This window comes from Netta rufina (genome assembly GCF_964035555.1).
Source record: "Netta rufina genome assembly, chromosome: 5".
NCBI classification, from domain to species: Eukaryota; Metazoa; Chordata; class Aves; order Anseriformes; family Anatidae; genus Netta; species Netta rufina.
In genome coordinates this window covers 9,841,606-9,864,392 of record NC_140128.1, presented here as the reverse complement: position 1 = coordinate 9,864,392, position 22,787 = coordinate 9,841,606, and the positions used below count along the sequence as shown (strand labels likewise).

Genomic DNA, 22,787 nt, shown 5'->3' with positions numbered 1-22,787 from the left:
AGGCATCAAGAAGTAAAGAAGACTGGATTTTCCTAGTGCTGTTTTCTTTCAACTCCTCCATTCTCTCTAGCACATGCGAACTGTGAATTTATAGTGAAGTGATTCAGCACTGCTGACTCAATGGTCAAGAAAGAGAAGTCCAGAAATTCTTTACTAAGTTGGCTTTGATCTTGTTTCCTGCTTCCTAAAATCCTAGAACTTTTGGCCATCAGTAGTGGTTGGATCAAGTCTTGCTGTCACTGCCAGAATTACTGCAGTTGTAATATTACATAAAATGTAGGATTTTGTTGTGTAATAAAGCTAGGCAGCTAAGGTATGTTAAGTATTTAATATATAATCAGTGCTGTTTTGGACAGTGGAAAAGGAAATAGAAGTTTAAACTAATGAAATCAAACACTTTTTTCAATGATCACATGCCTGTGAAATTGCTCGTTTCTCTGCATTTCAACTGCAGACCTCAGTGGGCTGCATGGATTTGCTAAAGGTCCATGGGATAACTTGAGTTGAAAATCTAACCTGCTCAAAGCAAGGGTAATTATTAAGTTAAATGTATTTTTTTATTATTATTTTAATGAGCTTCTGAATTGACTGGTTCTTAGCTACCAGCGAGGAGCTACCTTGAAAGTATTTTAGAAGTTTAAATGACCTTCAAAATAACTTGGCAGCAGCCATTTCTGAACTTTGAAATTTAAGCTGTTATTCCAACACTGATAGGGCATTTTTCTTTTTTGGTATTAAAGTTAGGCACACTTCTTGGGCAGTTGCATCTTTCATTTAGCTGAATACAAATGAAGTATCAATGAATTCTGAGTTCATATTTCCAACTTTGTATTTATTTATTTTTTTATAGGATGGTATTTAAGCTTCTTACTGGAAAATTATTTTAATACTTAGAAAAAAATAAAAGAAATGAGATGAGATGACATCAGGCTTCCTCTAAAGATGCTTGTGCAAGTCCAATGAGTTAGCTGTGATTCTGAATACTTACTATTCCATGTGTGTGCTTGTAAGAGTATTAATAAATATCCTGTCTCACCTGAAACATACTTTTACATGTAAATGAAGGTGGTTTTAAAGAAGAAACTGGTAGAAACTCGCCCATGTTTTACCCACTTTTTTCACTCATGTGCCTTCCTTTCCCATGCAAACAAGTCATTCAGAATGAGGGTATTCCTACAATATTTATAGAAGCACGTGTTGAAATTTTATCTGTGAATCAGTCACTACAAACCTATTATTTCACAAAGTCATTTTTGCTAATGTGTCAGGTCTCAGTCACAAGAGCATTAATACAATTAAAGTATGCAGTTGATGCAGCTGCTTGTGTTTGTGCAAGTTGATATGAAATACTGGGCCCAAGTACTTTCCAATATTTCACCTAAGACTTATGTTTTGCCTTACTGCTTTGGTAAGAACATTTTGCTCTTCAGCATCTTAACACACGTGCTGAGAGTTCAGTTAAATCAAGGAGTACTTCCAAAGGCAGAAACTCGGTCTACTAGGTAAGGGAAGAATGAAAATTTGGAGTCAGGAAAAACAGAAGAAAAAGTTGTAAAATGAATGCTGAACCTATTTTTGAAGCTGTAGTGAAATACTTCTTGAGGGGAGAGAAACGTGAATCCAATCTGAAGACGGAAGGCTGGAGAGCCTTCCTACCCCTCCCTAGGTGTGAAGTAGTTGTTCTTGGTAGTTGAGTAACCACAACAGAGAACTTCTGGCTTACTTTGTAAGAAAGAAAGATTAAGTAGGACTTAGTTTCCATCACCTGCTTTATAAAACTTTATGGTTCTCTTTCCTAACTAGCATTTTGTAAAATAAGATTGTCTTATTACTATTTATTATTATTCAAGTATTTTAGATTGGTTTGCATTTACTGGCTCCTACTCTTCCATCTTTACAGGAGGACTAGTTCTTACAAGCAAGATTCTGGATCACTTATCTACAAAGGTCAGTGGTCCTAAGATATTTTTCAAAAATATGTAAAATGTACCTGATTTAGAACTACTAACACAAGGGGCAGAGAAAGACAAACTCCCATTGGTGATGTTAACCAACCTTTTAACAAGGCTGTGCATGTGGCAGTGTAACAGGAGACAGTTACTTTCTGAGTCATCAGCAAAGAAGAGAAACTGGTTTCTGTAGCTCTTGCCCCGTCTGCTCCTGCTTAACAAGCTTTACCATCTCAGAATTTCACTGGTGACTATTTTGCATCCCTGAAGTCTGCAATATGTCCATTATTTAGCTCATAAGAGCTAGCCTTAAGTATTGATGCCTGCTTTTCTATTTCCTGTTATTTAAATTACATGTTATTTAACTTGCCATTTATCAGACCTCAAAGATTGTTATTACTTGGTAACTCAGTGTCTAGTATTTATCCAACATATTGCAGTTCTATGTCTTACTATAAAAGCATATCAAGTTACTGTTCTAGTTATCTATAATGATGCTACAGTTCAACGAAAATAGATGTATGTGTGCATTTGTGTATCTATGTTTGTATACAAACAAACTAAAATCTGGCATTCTCTGAACTGCAGTAGTGATATAGCATCTAAATTATAATACAGTCTGCTTAATAGAGTACTGGCTATGAAATTGGGATGATTGAGCTCTACCCAAAGCTTTGCTGCAGTCATAGTCTTACACTAATAATAATGACACTAAAAGTATACTGAAGTTAAATGTATTATATTTTCTGAAAAGTTCTGCCATTATTCTTCTGAAAATATTCGGTGTAAACTCTTGTGAAGACTTCCACATTGACAATTTTGTTGTTGTACAAGATATGTTAATGGGCTGCTTCATTAAGTGCATTTATAGAAATTTCTATCAGCACATATGCATTCAAGATAACTGAATATCACATACGGCATTACTTCATGATCCTTTCTTTTTTCTTACTGCTATTTCCAAAGAATGAAAGTAAAATTGGAACCCCTGCTAAAATAGTTACTTTAAAAAAAAAAAAAAAAAAAAGGCATAAGTGAATGTTTTTCTGCTCTGGCAAACGTAAGTTTGTACTGTATTTTGCAAAGGGAGAGAGTACATTTCTCTCCCTAAAACAGGAAAACAGGTTACGATCTTCCCATATTATCAGTGTATTTAGTCAAACTTGCAAGAGTCTGTTTTATGACTACGTGGCACTTCTAAGGAAATGCATAATTTTTCAGTTTCATAATAATCTTTGCATTGTTTTATTCTTATATATATTTCATGTGTAGGTATTTGTACAAGAGCATATATAATCACCTTAATTCTTCTTGCTATGCTAGGAGAGTGATTATATATTCAATAAGACTGTCAGTAAATTTAAAAAGGGAGAAAATTTAATTGTGAGTGAAAATAAAATATTTTTGAGTTGTGTGTGTAATGTTTTTATATGGAAAGTTTCTATCAAAGCTCTTTGAAGTTTGTTATATGTCAATGTGATCTCACACCTTTAAGTATGCATAGCACCAAACATAGGCTTTGTAAAACTAAGAAATTCTACAGTTCTCTCCCATTTTTTTTATATAAATAATTATTTTTGTAAGGTGTACCTCATGCTGTTAGGATAAATCTCTAGAAAAAGTAAAACAACAACAACAAAATGTCTGGAGCTTAAGATCTGGGTCAGTTAGATGTATTGGAGGGCTAAAAGGATGCCTTTTTATGTGTCTTGAGGTGAACAGCTTGAGCACAATCAAGTCTGACAACAGTAGCATTTAAGATGTTAAAGTGCCTTGTCCTTAATTATAGAAGAAGTTTGCCTCTAAAACTCCAGCTTTTCTTATATCTACCTCCATTCACCACTGCGCATTTCCCTTAACAGTAATAAAACTTCATCTGTGCATATTAGGGTTGCACTTCCTGTGATTCTGGGTTAGCCACTGCTGCGATTTAACAGTCTGGTTGTGTACAGGCTGTGCCTAAGCAGACTGAGATTCCCCATTCCCATATTGTGACCTCAGATGGGAAAATTCACCAGAAATACCTTCACACCAAGTCTGATGTGTTCATAGGTTGAAAATGAGCTATGGCATTATATCCTTAAGTATCTTTATAGGATATTCACATGTAAGTATGACTAAAGTAGCAGTGTTGGAAAGCATGGAAAGTTCCTAGTTGTCACTTCTGATCAAGGTGTCGAAATTATGCCAAGAACAGTAAAGTGATGTCTGGATGCTGCCAGACTACTTGTGCTGGTGTCACTCAACTTCACGTTGAATTCCTTTCCCTTATAAGGAATCACAGAATCACAGAATTTCTAGGTTGGAAGAGACCTCAAGATCATCGAGTCCAACCTCTGACCTAAGACTAACAGTCCCCACTAAACCATATCCCTAAGCTCTACATCTAAACGTCTTTTGAAGACTTCCAGGGATGGTGACTCCACCACTTCCCTGGGCAGCCTGTTCCAATGCCTAACAACCCTTTCAGTGAAGAAGTTCTTCCTAACATCTAACCTAAAACTCCCCTGGCGCAACTTAAGCCCATTCCCCCTCGTCCTGTCACCAGGCATGTGGGAGAACAGGCCAACCCCCACCTCGCTACAGCCTCCCTTGAGGTATCTATAGAGAGCGATAAGGTCGCCCTCCTCTTCTCCAGGCTGAACAAGCCCAGCTCCCTCAGCCGCTCCTCGTAGGACTTGTTCTCCAGGCCCCTCACCAGCTTCGTCACCCTTCTCTGGACCCGCTCAAGCACCTCGACGTCCTTCTTGTAGCGAGGGGCCCAAAACTGAACACAGCACTCGAGGTGCGGCCTCACCAGAGCCGAGTACAGGGGGACGATCACCTCCCTAGCCCTGCTGGCCACACTGTTCCTGATACAAGCCAGGATGCCGTTGGCCTTCTTGGCCACCTGAGCACACTGCTGGCTCATATTCAGCTGACTATCCACCATCACTCCCAGGTCCTTCTCTGCCTGGCAGCTCTGCAACCATTCCTCTGCCAGCCTGTAGCTCTGCTTGGGGTTATTGCATCCCAGGTGCAGGACCCGGCACTTGGCCTTGTTGAACTTCATGCAGTTGACCTCAGCCCATCGGTGCAGCCTATCCAGATCCTCCTGCAGAGCTTTCCTACCCTCAAGCAGATCGACACACGCACCTAACTTGGTGTCATCTGCGAACTTACTGAGGGTGCACTCGATGCCCTTGTCCAGATCATCAATGAAGATATTAAAGAGGACCGGCCCCAGCACCGAGCCCTGGGGGACGCCACTAGTGACTGGCCTCCAACTGGACTTGACTCCATTCACCACGACTCTTTGGGCCCGGCTATCCAGCCAGTTTCTAACCCAACGAAGCGTGCGCCAATCCAAGCCAAGAGCAGCCAGTTTCTTGAGGAGAATGCTGTGGGAGACGGTGTCAAAAGCCTTGCTGAAGTCAAGGTAGACCACATCCACAGCCTTTCCCTCGTCCACCCAGCGCGTCACTTTGTCATAGAAGGAGATCAGGTTCGTCAAGCAGGATCTGCCTTTCATAAACAGGAAGGTGAGAACCTTGATCAGAAACCAAGACTTTGGAGAAGGCCTCTTTATTGACCCTAACCCCAAAAAAGAGGCAAAAACTGAGATTAATTCCTGAAGTTGCAAAATTCCATTATGTGTGTTAAGCATGCTTAACTTGAGTCATAAATGATTCTCTTGTGATTCATTTGATGTACTACTGCCTTCTCCTGTTTTTTCCACCCTGTATGCGTGCATGTAAAGGAAAGGTGGAAGAAGTTTTAGCTGCTCATTCATAGGTGCCTGAGAGGTGTCTAGTAGCCTTGGAAAGCTGGCTTTTTCTGGAAGAGAAAATGACAAGCTGACTGCACTTTTTATGACCTTTTTACTGTTCTGTCATAAGTATCCATGGTAACATGACTGTTTCTTTCATGCTGGTATTGTAGCATCAAAATAACAATAAATGCTGATTTCAGTTAATGTGGTTGAATAGAACTTGCTACTATGTGTGCTGGAAAAAATACTATACTTGGGACACAAACAGAAGTTGTCAGACATTTTTTTTTTTCTGTGTACGTTGCCTTTCCCTTTTCATTTCTTTGTTCTCCCTCTCATTTGATCAGGAAGTGTGTGTAATTTAATTTATTAATTCCGTCTCTTCGCCACGTAAGTGCCTTATTAAGGGTCAAACTTTGCTTTGATAAAATCCCAAATTACTCCTCAAAGAGTTGAATGCAATGACACACCAGCTTACACTATGGAAACTTTTATGCAAGTGATGTATAATGTAGTTTTTGCATGCCTTTCATATGACCCCCAAAATACATAGACAGCTAGAACTCCCTCTTATTATGATCAGATATTGTTCACTTGCAGACTTTTTTTTTTTTTTTTTTTTTTTTTAATGTGTGGAAAGTTTATTTTTGTTTAAATGATGTGTTCTCGTATGATTTGCCATCCAGTGAACTTCACTTGTGTTAGGGCAGGGAATACTTCAATTCTGAAAGCATCTTCATTGGAAAATGTCATTTATTTATTTCTTTAATTGGGATTAAGTAAAAACAGACAAAGTGGGAAAAAGAGTCTTAAATGCTCTGAAAGTCTTACGAATTGTTTCTGGTGGGTGAAGGGTTTTAGAGATGACATCAATGTTTCCAAAATATAATTGGAAGCTGTTTGTGTTCTCTGAACTTGATGTGGTAGTGGGGTGAATGAATATGTAATTGAAATATAACTTGTGAACTGTAGCTGCACAGAAGTGATACCTTTCCAGATCTAGTCTGACAGGCTGATTTGTAACTTGACACCTACTTCAAAAAATTCCTGCCTCTGTCTCATGAATCTTGTGTAGATTGACTTCTAACAAATGGAGACTCTGATTATAAAATATTGGTGTTTCTTTAATTGCATTTTCTTTCTCCTTCCAGGAAGAATTCCTAAGATTTGTTCTGCTACTACAACCTTAAAGCAAAATGCTAGCCACTGCGTTCTCATCCCTCCCTGCCTGCCACTTAAACGGCGAGTACTAACAAATCCTTCAGGACGCGACTAGAGCCAGCGTGTTGAATAATCACAGGCGATCAGGCTGTGGGCTTGCAGCAGCAGCTTGCTGCCTCGTGACATCACTCCTGGAGCTCAAATCCCACTCTGAGCTCCCTCCGTTAGACGGTCCGTTGGTCTGTCTGCTCACACAGCTACGGACCTCACACGCCGGGCAGGCAGCTCCCCCAGGCAAGGCTCCGGAGCTGCTGGGAGAGGAGAAGGGGTAAGAGACAGTGTGAAGAGCGATTAGTGGGGAACGGAACAAAACAGCGGAGCTACAGCATGAAATTCATCTGTGCTTATTACTTGCTGCTTCTTTTTCCTGCACTAGTCTTCAGCACTAGGTGAGTACAGAGAGCTATTTTGTGTATAGTTCTCCTGTTTTGTTTGCTGTTTATTCTTTTAAATTCAGTATTCCCAAGAGAAGTAATACATATTTCATCTTGTACTAGAGTAGTAAGTTTAAAGTGCAGTTATTGTTTTTGATTCTTATCTTTCCCCTCACTGATCCTCTGAGAGATACTGAATCTTTTACTTGGCCTTTCTGGGCTTTTTATGATGTAAAAGAGCTGCTCCAATATAAGTTGACCCAGAGCTTATGAGGTGAAGGAAGATAGTCAACAAATATAAGCATCGTATGTATCTATCTATCTATATATATACACACATACACACACGTATATATACAGCAGCAATAGCAAATACGCTGCTTCACAGGCAATAAGGAAGCCAAAGACCTGAAATTGAGAACATGTTAACATTTTCCCCTATTGAGTGCGGAAAAACAAATACTTGAACAATCTCATCTGAGTTGAGGCTTTTGCATCTGAATAGAGACCTAGGGCTTAGCTTCTTTACTGTCAAATACAGGTGAGATGTTGCAGTATTATATCAATGCTAGGAAACGTGTTAAAAAGTTACTGCAGTCTAGAAGCATTCCTTTCTGTGCAAGTATAATATATCACTGAGAAAATATGAACAAAATCTATTGCAGCCTAAAAATAAAAGCTGTTCTGACCGTGCAGTGTTCTGATAAGATAATGCGTATTGCACAGTTGCTCAGAGATGGTATGGTCTCTATGCTGTTGATATAACCTGTTCAGCAAAGGGAAGATAACACCAAAACACTCTATCTCATTGTTTCATTCACAGATGAAGAGTTAATGCCAGGTGTGAAGTAGATATGTCCTAATGACACTGTCCTCAGTTCAGGCTGCTTAGATTCCAGTTGCTTCTCAGAAAATAAGCCTTAATTTTAAGGAAGGTATTTCTCTGCTATGCTAATAATAAGCAACTTATAAGTCAGTAAAGCATATTATCAGAAGATAAAGGCATTTTTCAGGAAATTATCTGTTCCTTTATTCTTGGTCTTTTCTTGTAAAATGTAGAATGCTTATTTGAAGTGTCCCCTAATTCCCCTCCCCTCCCCTCCCCCCCCCCCCCGCCCCCCGCACTTCTTGTTTCAGATCTTAATTGTTTATAGGGTTAAAAAAAAAAAAAAAAAAAAAAAAAAAAAAAAAGTGCCTGCTAAGTACTCAAGGTAAGATGTAACAGGAGCACATCTCTGTATGTCCTCAAACCCAGGAAAGTGATAACCAAAATCTGAGTGGGAAAAGACCTGAATGCAGGGAGAAGTGATATCAAAATGCTTCAGTTATTTTATTATTTCACTCCCTTGGGGGGTATAATTTTTCTGTAACACTTGTGATTTAAAGACTGCAGTGCCAGTCAGTATGAACAACTCCAATGCTCTTTGAAATACAAAACTCAGAGGAGAATTGTAACATACAGTGATTCAATAACTTTCCTTTCTGATTTAATAAGCAGTCTAAGCACTATTCACTAGCAGCCAAGTGTGAAACTTCTTGTGAATTCGTATTAATAGTTCTACTCATTTGAAAGTAGTATTTTCTTCTCTGAATTATGCCACAGTTTAAAAGAAGCGGGTGGGTGGGGTACCAAGCCACTTTTTGCAAATGCAAGTTTGCATCTTGCATGGTTTTGTATAGACTAAAATCTAGTGAAGAGATGTGGAAAATTAATATAATTTTTTATACTTTATAGGTTTTGTAAAATGCCAAGTAAATGACTTCAATGTACAGGGGACTGAACTGCGACAAGACGTCTAGTGTAAAACCCCAAAACAAGTACCTCTTATCTTTATGAGGAAAACATTTTTCTGTATGAAAACAAAAAATCATAAAAAATTGTAGTTCAGTTTTTCAATTTTAGTCATATTTTCCCCCTCCAAAAGAAAAAAAAGAAAAAAAGAGTTGGGCAGAATATGAAGGAATATGAAGAATATGAAGTTGTCACGTGAATGTTAATTATGAACAGTATGAGTTGGAGTGTATATATTCTTAAGAGTATAACTTTGTGACACATGATGATTTGTATTCTTATCAAAGTGAGGGATGGAAATGATCAGAGAAATTCCATTTAAAATGCCCCTTGAGTATAGTATGTGTTGTAATGTGAAGTTTTGCTTTTGATACTAGATTGATCACTGTGTTCTAAAGGATATTGGCACTCTACCATAGTACTGGTGATTTACAGAAGTCTGGAGGCAGTGGACTGTCCTGGTCAGCAGCTGCCATCAGTTGCCTGATTTTTAACTGAGTTAGTTTTTCAACAGCACGTGTTAGAAGCTTAAAAATGATACGGTGCTATCAATATGCCATCTACTGGAAAGAGATTATGTTTTAATTTGCTCTGGTGGAAGACAGTTCAGTTAGCATTTCTTGGGAACGTACAGTTAAAGCATTCGTTGGACCCAAACATAGCAGGTTTTCAGGAGCAATTGAGTTAGAAAAAAGCAGGGTCTAATATCCTGCTGTGTAAAATGCTTAGCTAAGGAAAAGCATTAGCCTCATGGGGCAAAAAGTTTTCCATTTTGAGATTTTGTTGCATAAGTTTCTAGAGAAGCAGAGTATCCCTATTTAAAGCATTGGTGTTGAAACCACTGAGCGCAGTAGTTGATGCAGAAGTGTACAGCAGCTTTTTCTTCTTTGTCACGCAGTGAAGCTATCGTCTTTTGCATCATGACATGATTTTATAGTTTTAGAAGACCACAGCACATCTTCAAGACTAATTATAAACAAATAAGATTAGATGAGTTGAATGATGTTAACACTCATGTTGACTTTTCTTTATTTACTTGTCTTAATTTACAGTATTGTTAAAAAGTGGAATACACAGCTATTGCTCTAAAGATTGTGTCATTTCTGATTTTCAGAGCTGTATGTAACTAATAGCTTGGCATAGCCTAAAGCCATATGCATGAACTAAATGTTAAATTGCTGGAAGTTTGTATTCTTGAAATGGACACTTTTCTATACTAGTGATTACTTTTAATCATATTTCAAGTTTGTTCGTAGTGCCAAAGAACAAACGAGATTAAGGTATATTGGTCCAGTTAACAGTGTGTTTAGATGGAAGGAGTAAAAGTCACTGCTCTGAAGCCCACAAAATGTTAAAGGGACTAAATTTGTAAAGGTGAAATTATTTTGGTACAAACTATCCTGAAGCTTGTGTTTCCTTATCCAGTTTTCTATTTCCTTGGACTGTTTGGTTTGGGCAGATGTAATGTGATGATGGCGCATGTGTTACTTTTTTATACTATGCTGAAGTCTATAAGTCTGACTGCATCAAGTGCTCAGTAAATTGACATGGCATAAAAGAGGTTAAGGCTCTGATATTTGCCTGTGTGCTTTTGTGGATGTAGATGCCTAAACCTTCAGGCTGGGTAAAAAATTATTTGTAGAAGGGAGTATCTGCATGAAATTACTTGTTTGGGTCAGTAACAGATCTGCAGTAAAGGTAATCTTGTATAATGAGACATGTCCTTTTTTAGCTAGAAGGGCCTTTTTCTGCATATTAATTAAACTTCACCATTGGAAGGCCAGATATTTAAATTCTTGATTGCCAACTTTTTTTTTGTCCAAATGACAAATATCTGACTCTTCAGAAGAGGCTTGGTGTGAAATAACATTCCTTTTTATCTAGGACAGTAATGAAGACATGGACTCTCCTGTCCACACATGAAATTTGACAGATGCAAAGTACTTAAAAAATTTGAGGTAGAATTTTACAGTTGAGAATAGGCCTATAAACCCAACAAGATGCACTTTAATAGCAATTTTAATACTAATACAACAGCGTGTTAAGTGGATATACAAATAGCATGGCTACAAAAGTCAGATCCTGTATTATTTTAATGGCAGTGAAATGGCTGGTGCTATTTTTTTCCTAATAGCTCAGTTCAATGATAGTCTGAAGAAACTGATGTTATAAAGCAATCTAGAATTCAGTGGCTTCAGAAGAAATGCTACCTTTTGTTTTACTTTGGGATAACAGCAGTGTACCAATTTCTGCTTGATAGATGATGCTTAATGAAGGTATGGGTTTTGATCTATGTACGCATGTTGTTGGAAGTCATGCAAATATCTTCAGTTCACTTACCTTATGAAATATGAGAACCTGACTCAAATGCTAGCTTTTTCCCTGTAATGAGTTTTTGAGGTCAGATATTTCCTTTACAGTGTTTGTTGGTTTGGGGAACTTGTATAAAAGAACATGAAAACACAAATATCTTTAGCTTCTGTCAGATAAAGTTTTATGAAGAACTCAGTCTGAGACTTGAAGATGAGTAAAGGGGAATGACTTTGGCTTTTTACTGGGGTGTGTCTGTATTTAAAATCCTTAAATCCTTATTTTCTAGTTCTTCACCTTTCCCAACTTAAACACCCTTTGGACTATAGCCAGATGTTCAAAGTGACCTTTTCATTTAGACTTACATGAAAGTAGGGAGAACCCTACCCCTTGCTAGATTACGAGGTAGAAGACTCAGACTTACTGCGTGCTGATATCCTTGACTATAGCCGCTCCACTGCAATGTGTCTTAGCCAATGACTAAAAGCAACTTTACTCAGAGGTCTCAGGCTGAGGTCCAGCAGTGTCCGTTCTTTTCCTTGTGACTCAAAGTGAACTGTGCATAATGGTAATGTGTTGTAGACTGTTTTAGCAGAGAAGAATGTGGGTTTTTGCTGTAAGCTTCACGGATAACGAAGACTGTTTTAATATTGTGCTTTCCGTATTCTTCTTGAAATGTAGGGGTGTTGACTCTACAATGTGTCTCCAGCTCAGAATTCCTTTCACCCTTATTTCAGCCATCTGAATTTTCTAGACTGCAAACGTGTTTTGCTTTTTATCAGTCTTGGATGGTTACGCGTCTTGGGTTAACTGTTTGTAAGTACTTCGGTTGCAGAAGTGGCATTCAGTATATGACTCTCAACCTTTCTATACATGGAGAAAGCATGCTCCTTGCTGTGGACTGTGTTTAAAAGTAATGGAACACATTTTCCTGTGGTACAAAGCCATTATTTCAAGGAATGCACTTAGCTCATTATCTATTGATGTATAAATGAGGACCTAATACAGCCAACTGCTTGGTTTCACTACTTGATGAAACAAAATCTCTTCCTTCTTCTAGGAGAGGTTTTGAACTTCAGTGGTATTAAAAAGAAAAAGAAAAAACCTGAAATCAATAAATAAAAGCTAAACCAGGCTGCGGTATAATGCAGGCATTTTCAAGGTAGTTTTTAAACAAGGTAGTTTGGTTACATCTATATTTAATAAAAAAGCATGCCAGAAACTGCTGTAGGTTGACTTCTTGGCATCAGAATGAAATTGCTTAAGGCTAGTTTGGGAATACCTGTAGTTTTACTACAGTTTACTATGTAGATGCATGTAATCTTAATGCTTGCCTTATGTAGTATACACCAGAGCAATCGCACATTTATTCTACCTTTCTCCTACTTGGGGTGGGGGAGTAGTAGATTCTTGTCAAAAGGTTTTAATTTTATGGGATTTTCTGCTATGATGGTGAGGCTAGTTTCTGGTTAAGAATGATGACCTTGGAATTGGTATACTTTAAATGTTTTATCCCAGGCCATAAGATTACATAGCAAAATGCTCCACAAATTTGAGCCTGCCAACGTAAATTAAAAGTTCAGAAATCAAGTCTTTATCGGTTTGGCCAGAAATACTACAAAATAAATTTTGTAATACTTTGTTTCTAACAGACAAATCTGGAAGGAAAAAGAGGGAAAACAAGTAAGGGAAGAAAGGACACTGCTTCAGGAAAAAAAAAAAAAAAAAAAAAAAAAGTAGCTTTCAGGAAAGACTTACTGTAGATTTGATCTAATCTACAGTTAAAATTTTCTTGAAGTTCCATGTAATATCAGGTAAATCTCGAGGATCTCTAGAATTCAGTTTTAAAGATGTAATCAAATGTTTGGACTTCTGCTTGTTATGCTATGTATAAATATATTTCAGCTCAGGTGGCTTGCAGTGGATCTACTTTTGACATTTTAAATACATTCTCTGTGTTCAGAGAAATTATAATGCTGATACTTCCCTATTTCTTTCTCATTTATTAATTCAGACAGGGATGAATTTAAGGATACCAAACTAAATTTGAAATCCCTCTTTTGGTAAGAATGTGGATTTGATATTGTTTCTATATTTAACAGAAACCTGTTCCCAGACAGTAATCGTTGTGATGTACCAATCTGTAGACAAATAAATCTCATTTATGCAACTTGTCAGAAAACATTTTCTCCTCATTGTCAAGTTTTGCACAATGGGTGTACAAGCTGCTTTGCAAGGGTCAGATCTGTAAATGTTCTCTGTATAGAAGACAAATAATGTATCTGTCAGAAAGAATGAAGACACTTCATACTATCCTTCAATCTTAATATTTTTCAAAGGTTTAAGAAGTGTATTGTTATGTTTGCAATTTCAACATTTCAGAGTGGCAAGTACTTTTTAGAAATTTTAAAATTTGGCATTGCATTAAATAGCAGTTCATGGTACTCTATATTTTTTTTTTTTTTTTACCTTTGCTTCTTGAGCTGTTAATTGCCCACCTTCTCCCTTTACATCAATTCACTCCCACGTTTAATAATCTTTATTTTTTTATGTGTACTATCTTAGAGGGAACACAAAAAAATTCATTGTTGTTTGCTCTGCTAGATTTGCTGAAAAAAACTGTTTCAGTGAATCACGAGAGAAATCAGTGGATACGGGTTTTGAGCTGAAGAAATAAGTCTGTGGAATTTCTCAATATTTTATTTGCTAATATTGATTGATTCTTTCTATGGAAAGCAGTATAGTGTAACGTCAAAATTCTGATGTGTTTTGTTTCCACGTGCTGTCTTAAGAAGATAAGACTATTATGCTGCCAGTTGGTCTATTTTTACCAAAACAACTAATTTTTCTAGCCATTCACATACTTTCATTGCTGTTTATTATGAATACTCATGTTTTGCCAATTTATGTTCTCAACTTCAATGTGGGGTGTAGATAGGCTTGTTACTCACTTGCAGAGTAGGATAGTAGAAAGTGGTTAGAAGACAGACTTACTCAGTTTTAGAGAAGTTGCAGCATTTAGGAAACTGCAGAACAGACACCTTTCACGTTTACTTGGACACAGAGCTGCGGCAGAACCTTACTCTATGCAAACTTCTCCCCGGCTACCACACTTCTACCAAACATTGTGCTGTCTCTGGCTTAGCTAATAATCTCACCTACAGACCATCAAAATACCTTCTAATTAAGGAGAGGTGTTTATTATACAGTACAGTCTTTGCAATCTTGTAGTATAACCCTTTAACGTTTTTGCAGTAGCCATTAGGGATCTTTGAAAAACTTGGTTCAATAGTGTAAGAGGCCAGGAGAGAGACAAGTTGCCTAGTATTATTTGGGGTATACAATGTTCTTGTTTGCTGGTACCACATGTGTGGATTCACAGTATGATAGTTCTTTTCAAGGGCTTTCGTCCCATTGTTGATGTGAGTGATAACAGAAGGAAGTAATGAAACTTGATCTTGGAATTGGTGAACAGGAGGATCTAGAATGATGGTAACCACAGTAATATACTGTGACCATGTTACTAAGCACCTTATGCTAAGACTTTTTTTCTAGTCCTCATCGCATTTGAATGATTTTGCATTTGTGCTTATTTCAGACTAGCCTGTGGTAGCAAGCTAGAGGGAAAAAAAAAAAAAAAAAGTGAGATTTTACTGAAATGTAGATGAGAAAAAGTGTGAAAATCAAATTGGCGTGACGCTGAAAAGCAGATGTGCTCTGGGTGACATTAGATTGGCTGTTGAGGAAGATTCTTCCTACTGATGCAGCATAATGTGTGTGCTCAGTGTGCAAAGAGAATGTCTCTCTTGAAAATGGAGAAATAAAATCAATTCTACTAGTACCTAACTTAGAGATTTTTTTCTAGAAAAAATATTTTTCAGGATAGGGTGAACCCTCGGCCAGGGTACAAATCAAACACTGAATAGCTCAAACCTTTGAGCTGTTTTGCTGAAACTAATTGGTTCGTGATTAATTCTAATTTTCTGTGCTAAAATACCCAAGATATCCATTGTATTCTCACCACTTCTTAGTGACTGGCTGAGTCTACAACTGTAGTCTACAACTGTAGGTCTACCCCTCTATTCTGTAGAGTACACAAGTTCCTGGCATGCTCTCCATAGAAGATATGCACTGTAGCTTTTTTTTTTTTTTTTTTTGGTTTTGTTTTCTTCTTTCTGTGTATATGAAGGAATCCAAGTTCTGCCTAGGGACCAGACATTTTAGAAAGACTTAAAGTCCACTACAGATTATATTCTTTAAATGTGTGGAATGAGTCTAATCTTGATGCCTTTTGAATTTCAAAAGGGGGGAAGCATGTTGGCTGTACTAACCTTGTGAACATAAATGAGAGAGCTATGTACTTTGAAACTTAGATTGTTATTTAGCTGTTGAGGTGTATAGTGGATACCAAATAGTCATGATGGTTAGAAATCAATCCTAACCCCTTTCAGAAAGCCTAGCCTTGCAGCTAGCTTTGTTTCACTCAGAGTGAGGAATAAGGTTATTTGGCTTAATGCAGAGGTTAAGGCTTGGGAAATGATGCTGTAACCATGGTGCCCAGATGACAATAGAGCAAGGGGGCTCTTAGAACCCATGGTATCCTTGCTGCTTTCCTTGGGTTTTCTTCATTTAGTGTCTCTAACTTCGCAATTAATGCAGCCTGTACTGTTTAACTTGGTGAAAAAACAGCCTGAGATACTGCTTTCTGTGAAAGCTCTGCATTCATACTTGAATGATGTATGAAAAAAATACTCAAGTGCATAGAGAGTGAAAAGAGACTTCTTTGCAGTTGCTTTTTTATTTACTTGCAAAACAACTGTCTGCTGTTCAGTATGCACAGATGTGTTCTGTTTGGCTAAGAAAAGCTTATGAAAGCAGACAATTTAATATTTTTCTTTAACTTGTGCCTTTCTCTTTGTCCCTGTTTCAGTCATCCTACTTCCTTCGCTAATTTCTACCCAGCTGGAGCCCTTTTTGCTCAAGGGAGGAGTGCTATCAATTCCTGGAAGGGGAAAGAAATGTTGGTTTTTCTGAGTCCATTTGAAGAACTGATTAATATTTCTTGAAAACAAGCTTTTTTTATTCAGTTTTTACAGCAATTTAATTCTGTCTGTTTGAAGTGATAGTATATGGCATTACACATTTCATATGTGCCGAAGACAACATTTAAATAGCTTTTGAAATTGCTAGGAAGAAATACAAGATGGTGTGTACGCTAGAAGGAAGTGCATAAGGAATACAGGATTCTTTTGTCAAAGATGAATCCCACAGGACTGGTTTATAAAATTTAATCTGAAAGACTTAGATTATCTGCATCAAATAGATGATGTACAGAAGCTGATACTGCAGTTGGGATTAAATATAATTTCAATACGTTCACCCTTTCCTCTAAGAGCATCGTATGGTTCTTTTGCTGCTTAAACTTGATTATATCACATGTTAAAGTGGTATCTTTATATGTAATAGAAAACCTTTCCCAGTAATATTTAGTTAATACAGGAACATTTTTTTTTTTTTTTTTGACTGGATTAAACCTGTGGAACAGTGTAGTGTTGATGAGAGTGGTTGCTACCCAAGGAAGGTGAAAAATCTTGAAGGAAGCAGGATGAAATAATTTCCATCTGCCTTAAATGTCTCCTACTTCTAGGGAATTAAAGGATCCTTAACGTAGTTTGAACTATTCCTGTAGAAGAATATTCAAACCGGTACCAAGGTCTTTGTTATTTTGAATACTTGCAAAAGAGCAATTTGGAGAAATAAGGAGATAAGTTTTCAGCATTTAAATTGGTAACTAAACTGGAAACAAGTACACTCAAACAAGCAATCCCCCAACCACCTAACTTGCAGGGAAGTTGTCAGGAAGTTTCTCTATATGGTGTCAGAAGTGAGAAATCACCATAGCTGTTGTAGGACCTAGTAGGATGAAGATACAATATCAAAGGGTTGGTAGTGGGAAAATTCTTTTTAATGCCTGCTAGAAGGAAGTAGATAAAAAGCAATATTAAGTGATGAATGACTGAGCTGGAGTATTGATATGAATCTGGAGACTGTCTTTTTACCTTTGTCTTAACAAAACCCAGCTACATCAAGCTTCTGTTTATAATACAGAAATGAGTAATGTTACATATGTAAGATGTGCATAAAACTTTGAGAAGCTTGGGAGTGTGGAGGAAAGGAGACTTGGTCATGACTTAAATTCTGGTATTGGTCTAGGTGTAATTCTTTAAAGCTTAACAAGTTTTAGAAAAACGTTCTGTACGCTTCTTCAGACTTGATAAGTGACATATACCGAATGTTCACTTTAGGATGTATCTTTCACTTGTCAACAGATAACACTAAGAATCTTCTTAGCTGTTGTTACATTACATGTGTTAATGAGGATGGAGAGAATTCTTACCTGTTCCTTCTTAATTTAATGGAAAAGAGGAGCAGCAGGAAAATTCCCTGATCCGAATTAGATGCAAAGTCATCATAGTGGTTACTGACAAAAATAAACTAGAGATTGCGCAATTTGATACAGTTCCACTAGTGTGTTTTTCAAATGTAAAAAGATCTTTTGCTTCAGGAAAAATAAATAAATATGTATAGTATATGCGCATGTGTGTAAAGGATTTCTAGTTGTAGACACATAACGAAGTATGAAAAATTGATCTTTGGCCATCTTTTCTCAGTGGCTTGAGTTAGATGTGTGCTTCTACTCATATACAGTTAACTGTTTCAGAATAGCTGAATATTTTTTTGCCTTTTAAAAAAACAAACAAACAGCTAAGGCATCAAATTTGCACACATCTTTTGCAGTCAAAAGTATCAAATGATTTCTACAAATAACATTAGATTTTAATTATTTTTTAATATTCTACTACTTCCTTCAACTGCAAGAAGTTACACTGGAGGTTTCTACATGGTTTCTAGCAGGTACCATAATAATTCAACATTAATCTAACTTCTAATATTGCAGTATTTCAGTTGAACAGTTTTGCACTTAGTATAAAAAAAAAAAAAAACACTATTGAAATGCAGGGAATTTACAGATCTTTTTAATGTTGATACTGACATTAGTTGTTGCCATAATGGAATTGGCGTAGCACTCCTGAAAAAGTAATGTGAGAAATTGCAGTTGCTTCCTCCACAATATGTTTTCTGTGTCATTTTTTTCACTGTGTTGGGTTATCACTGTAATCTTCTGTTGCATCTTGACACTTTATGAAGGCTCTTCCAAACCATCCCCATGATGTATGTGGATGGTCTTGTCTCAACTGGTCTTGAAGCTTTCATGGTCTTGACATTTGTATGCTACAAAACTCCAGAGAAAGATCTGAGTCCATTTGGGTCTCAATTTTTTACTTTATTTATTTATTTTTTTTTTAATGAACTGAGTGCATTTAATATAACACCTAAGTGTATGCTAAAAATATGTTCCAATTTTACAACCCAGTCATTTTCTAAAGTGTATTTCAAGCATCATTGAATTAATAGGTGAGATGAGCAGAATCCTGCATCTCTTTTTGAGTAATAATAAAAAGAACTGATGCAATAAATAAAATAAAATATACAATAAATAAATAAAAACACCATGATACTTGTGGTATGCCACAATTAAAAATAAATAAATAAAATATTTATAATAGTCTGGTCAGAAGGGACCTTCAAAAATCATCTAGTCCAACTGCCTGACAACTTCAAGATTAATAAGAAGTTCAAGCATATTACTGAGGGCATTATTCAAATGCCTCGTGAACATTGACAGGCCTGGGGTATCAGATGCCTCCTCCCTAGGAACCCTGTTCCATTATGTTGCAGTGTTTGACCATCCTCATGGTAATTTTTTTTTTCCAAATATCCAATCCGAACCTCCCTGATGCAGCTTTGTGCCATTCCACACATCCTGTCACCAGTTGCCAGTCTGAAGAGACCGGCACCTTGTTGTCTGCTTCACCTTCTCAGGTGAAGATAGTAGTGAGGTCACCTTTCTGCATCTTCTTCTCCAGACTGGGCAACACAAGCCTCCTCAACCTGTCATCACAGGACATGCTTACCAGCTCTTGTGTCAGCTTTGTTGACCTCCTCTGGACATTTTCCAGGTTCTTAAGGTTCTTAACATCCTTTGTGTGTTGTGGAGCCCAGAACTATACACCGTATTCAACGTGAGGCTGCATAATGACCTCCTGTGATTAACATGTGTATATTTATGCCGGTGTACAATGGCTGAGGATTTAACACTCCCTTTGGATGTTAGAATGATTGTTTTCTGCTTCCAGTAGTTCAGGCTTTTGCCCTATGTTACTGTAAACTGTTCTTAAAGGGGGGGTAGGGGTGGGGGGGAAGCTTACAGTCAGTCGGTGATTTAGGATATATACTTACAGAAACCACTGGGACTAAAAGCTGTTGATCTACAGACTTTTATCAAACAATATTACTATTGTTTGATAAAAGTCTGTAGATCAACAGCTTTTAGTTTAGAATTTAGTTTAGAATTTTAGTTTAGAATTTACCAATTCTGCAAGACAGATGACTGAAGCCAAGAACATTGTTTATTCTTTCACCATTATTACTGTGCCTTGCAGCATCACTTGGAATAAAGGTAACTCTGAATGAAGTGTTCAGTGTTGTGGTTCTAATTTTTGAGAGGAGGAGAAAAGTGGGAAGACTTCCTTCTATTTCCTCTTAATTTTTTTTTTTTCTTCAAAAACATTATGGAAACAAGAGTTTGGTTTAAGTATAAAATGAATTAAATCCTGCGTTCATAAAAAAAAAAAAAAAAAAAAAAAGATTTTTTTGACATTGTTGTGGTCACTGCTAGTTGATTTGTTTTAGTTTTTCAGCTTGCTGCTAGTCCAAGGATCATGCTAATAAGTTCTTGTAAATATCTGCTTGAAAGAGTTGAAAGATGCGGATTTACACTGCAGCTCAATTTGGAGTATGGGGGAAAAAAAGAAAAATATAATAAAAACAGGATAATTTGTGGGGTTTGGTACAGTTCTACCTAGTAGATTTGATGGAAATTCTCCCTGGTTAAACTATAATGAAGAGTAGTAGTTGCTGTGACCAGTGTATAATGAGTAGAGGACTGTTGTGAATTGTAGTCAGTCATCTTCCATATACTGAAACACAGGAAAATAGGAAATAAGTCTTTCATTATAATATATAGGAATATATATGTGACACATCAAAATGCAGTCTTTTAAAGATCAATAGTAAATGAAAATATCTTCAAAAAAGAAAATGACGACTTAGATTCTGTTTGGTTAGAGATGCATTCTGAAAGCTTAATCCGTTAATGTTTTTCAGTGAATGTTATCTCTCTCTACAATCTCTCCTATAAGTTACTGAAAGACATTGTAATTAGTGTCTGTATACAAGAAAGCTCTTACTTTTACAAGTGAATTTGTTGCTTTGAAAAAAAGCAATGAGAATTAAAAATAAAAATAAAAAATCTGCCTCACCCTTAATGTTTTCTTAACGATTGCTTAGACAACTTTGAAACTTCAGGCCGTGTAAAAAAAACAAAAAACATTTTATTCACAACTATAGACCTGATGCCATGTGATACTTCACTGAAAGAGACTTCAGATCAAATAAACTTTTAGCCATAAATGAATCCATTTATAGACCCTCACACTGCATGAGTCCTTTGCCTACTTCTGGTTTGAATTACTATCTTTGTGATTCTGAGTAAAAGGTTTCTTCTTATATACAAAAATATATTTAAAGCATTTACAGTACCACTATTACAGTGCATGTAAGGCTGCATTTTTTAATACCTGGTTTCAAACTACAAGTGGAATGAACTGTCTGGAAGTTTCTCCTTAGTAAGAAATAGACTTGAGTGACTCTGTCACAATGATGGAGGAAAGTGGCCTACTAAAATATGTTAGCTGTAAAAAGATCCTGATGGTTTTCTAAGCTCCATGTGTCAAGGTTATAGTTCTCCATGGGTCAAGGTCATAGAAATGTGCCTTGTTCACGTGACATGTAACCCTGAGAATATTAATTGTCTTGGCAGGATTCTACCGGAGTAAAAGCTGTAGCTTTAAATGAATTATTTGATCATCTTCAGTAATAGCTAGAAAAAAATGCCCATTTAACAGCTTTGGAGTCATAGTGCCATCCACCGAGTTGACCAAATTGCCGTGACTCTTAAACTAATATAATGTTCCCAGTGAAATCCTTATAGCCTTGATGTGAGGAAAAAAGATAAATTGGTATCCGGTATAACAAAGATAGAATGAAGGCAGCATTGGAAGACTTTGGATAGAGAATTCTTTTCTTACAGGGGAGATGGTTCCAAAGTAGTTTTCAGATTGGCCTTTGATACTTAATTCTATTTTCTCCAGCTGGAAAATCTCTCTGGGATAATGCTTCTAGTGTGAAGGACAGTTGGTTTTTTAACCCTTGTTCAACTATTCCCTGCTAGAAGAACCTAAGTGTGATTTTTTTTACTTATTTGCTTTGTGATTTAGATCCTCAAAATTCTGACCTATATTGAATTTCTGACCTACTTTTATTTCTCTTGTAAACCTTTTTCCCCTTACACATATCTGATTTACCACTCCCTTTAGTAAGCAGCCAAGCACAGTAAAGATGGAATGAATAGTACACAGATCATTTTCCCTTTTTGTTCAAAAAGTTTCTTATTTTTACAGCCTACTGACATTTACTGTGCTGGTTTTGGTACAGAGAATTGGGAGACAATGTGAGATTTTTTTGTCTTGTTTACTTGATTTTGGGACTATGAGGAGACAAGACAGATTCCTGATGCAGATCAGAGTGACTGTCATTTGTGTTATGCGAGTAATCTTTTGGTCTTTGCCCAATCCTCTTTTTATTTTTGACATGTGTGGTATCCACATGTATGGATATTGTGCTTCAAGAAGTTAAATTTTATAACTTCAGATTTGAACAAAAAGTACAGAAATTAACCTTGTGTTCTCACTGTCCCAACCTCATGGAATCTTGTTGCCAAATGTACGACAGCTATCACGTATGTTAAGCAATCTAACTTAACTTTCCTTTCTGTTTCTGAGTCGTCTGATTCCATGAGGTATGAAGCATACTCCTTTTGAGTCTTTGGAGTTTGTTTTTTATTTCTTGAGTGATATCTATGGTGATCTGAAATATTTGTTCCTGATGAATAGTGAATGAATGCTGTACGTAATTGTTGTGAAAAGTCTACCAAATACACAGCATCCTAAATACACCCATAACAGTTTCAGTTCATTTGTCATTTTAAGGCTTTCTTTGACCTAAACATTGTTTTGCTGTTCTTAACTGCTACTGAGAGTTGTTCACGAGGTATTGTTAGATACCTGCATAACGTGAAAAGTGAAACCAATAATTGAGAGAATGTTTACTTGATCAGTACTAATTTAATGAGTACTGAGACAATGTGG

General features: G+C 36.8%; 1 protein-coding gene across 1 annotated transcript in view; it reads left to right on the top strand.

The window, feature by feature from the left end:
* Nucleotides 1-7,248: 7,248 nt before the first annotated feature.
* The window catches only part of LUZP2 (leucine zipper protein 2), a gene marked incomplete at both ends in the record, with an annotated part of 183,765 nt that continues 168,226 nt past the window's right edge, over nucleotides 7,249-22,787 (top strand). Inside the window, one exon of the mRNA XM_084287250.1 lies at nucleotides 7,249-7,310. Within this exon, the coding sequence (XP_084143376.1) occupies nucleotides 7,249-7,310 (62 nt within the window). The remainder of the gene's footprint in view (nucleotides 7,311-22,787) is intronic.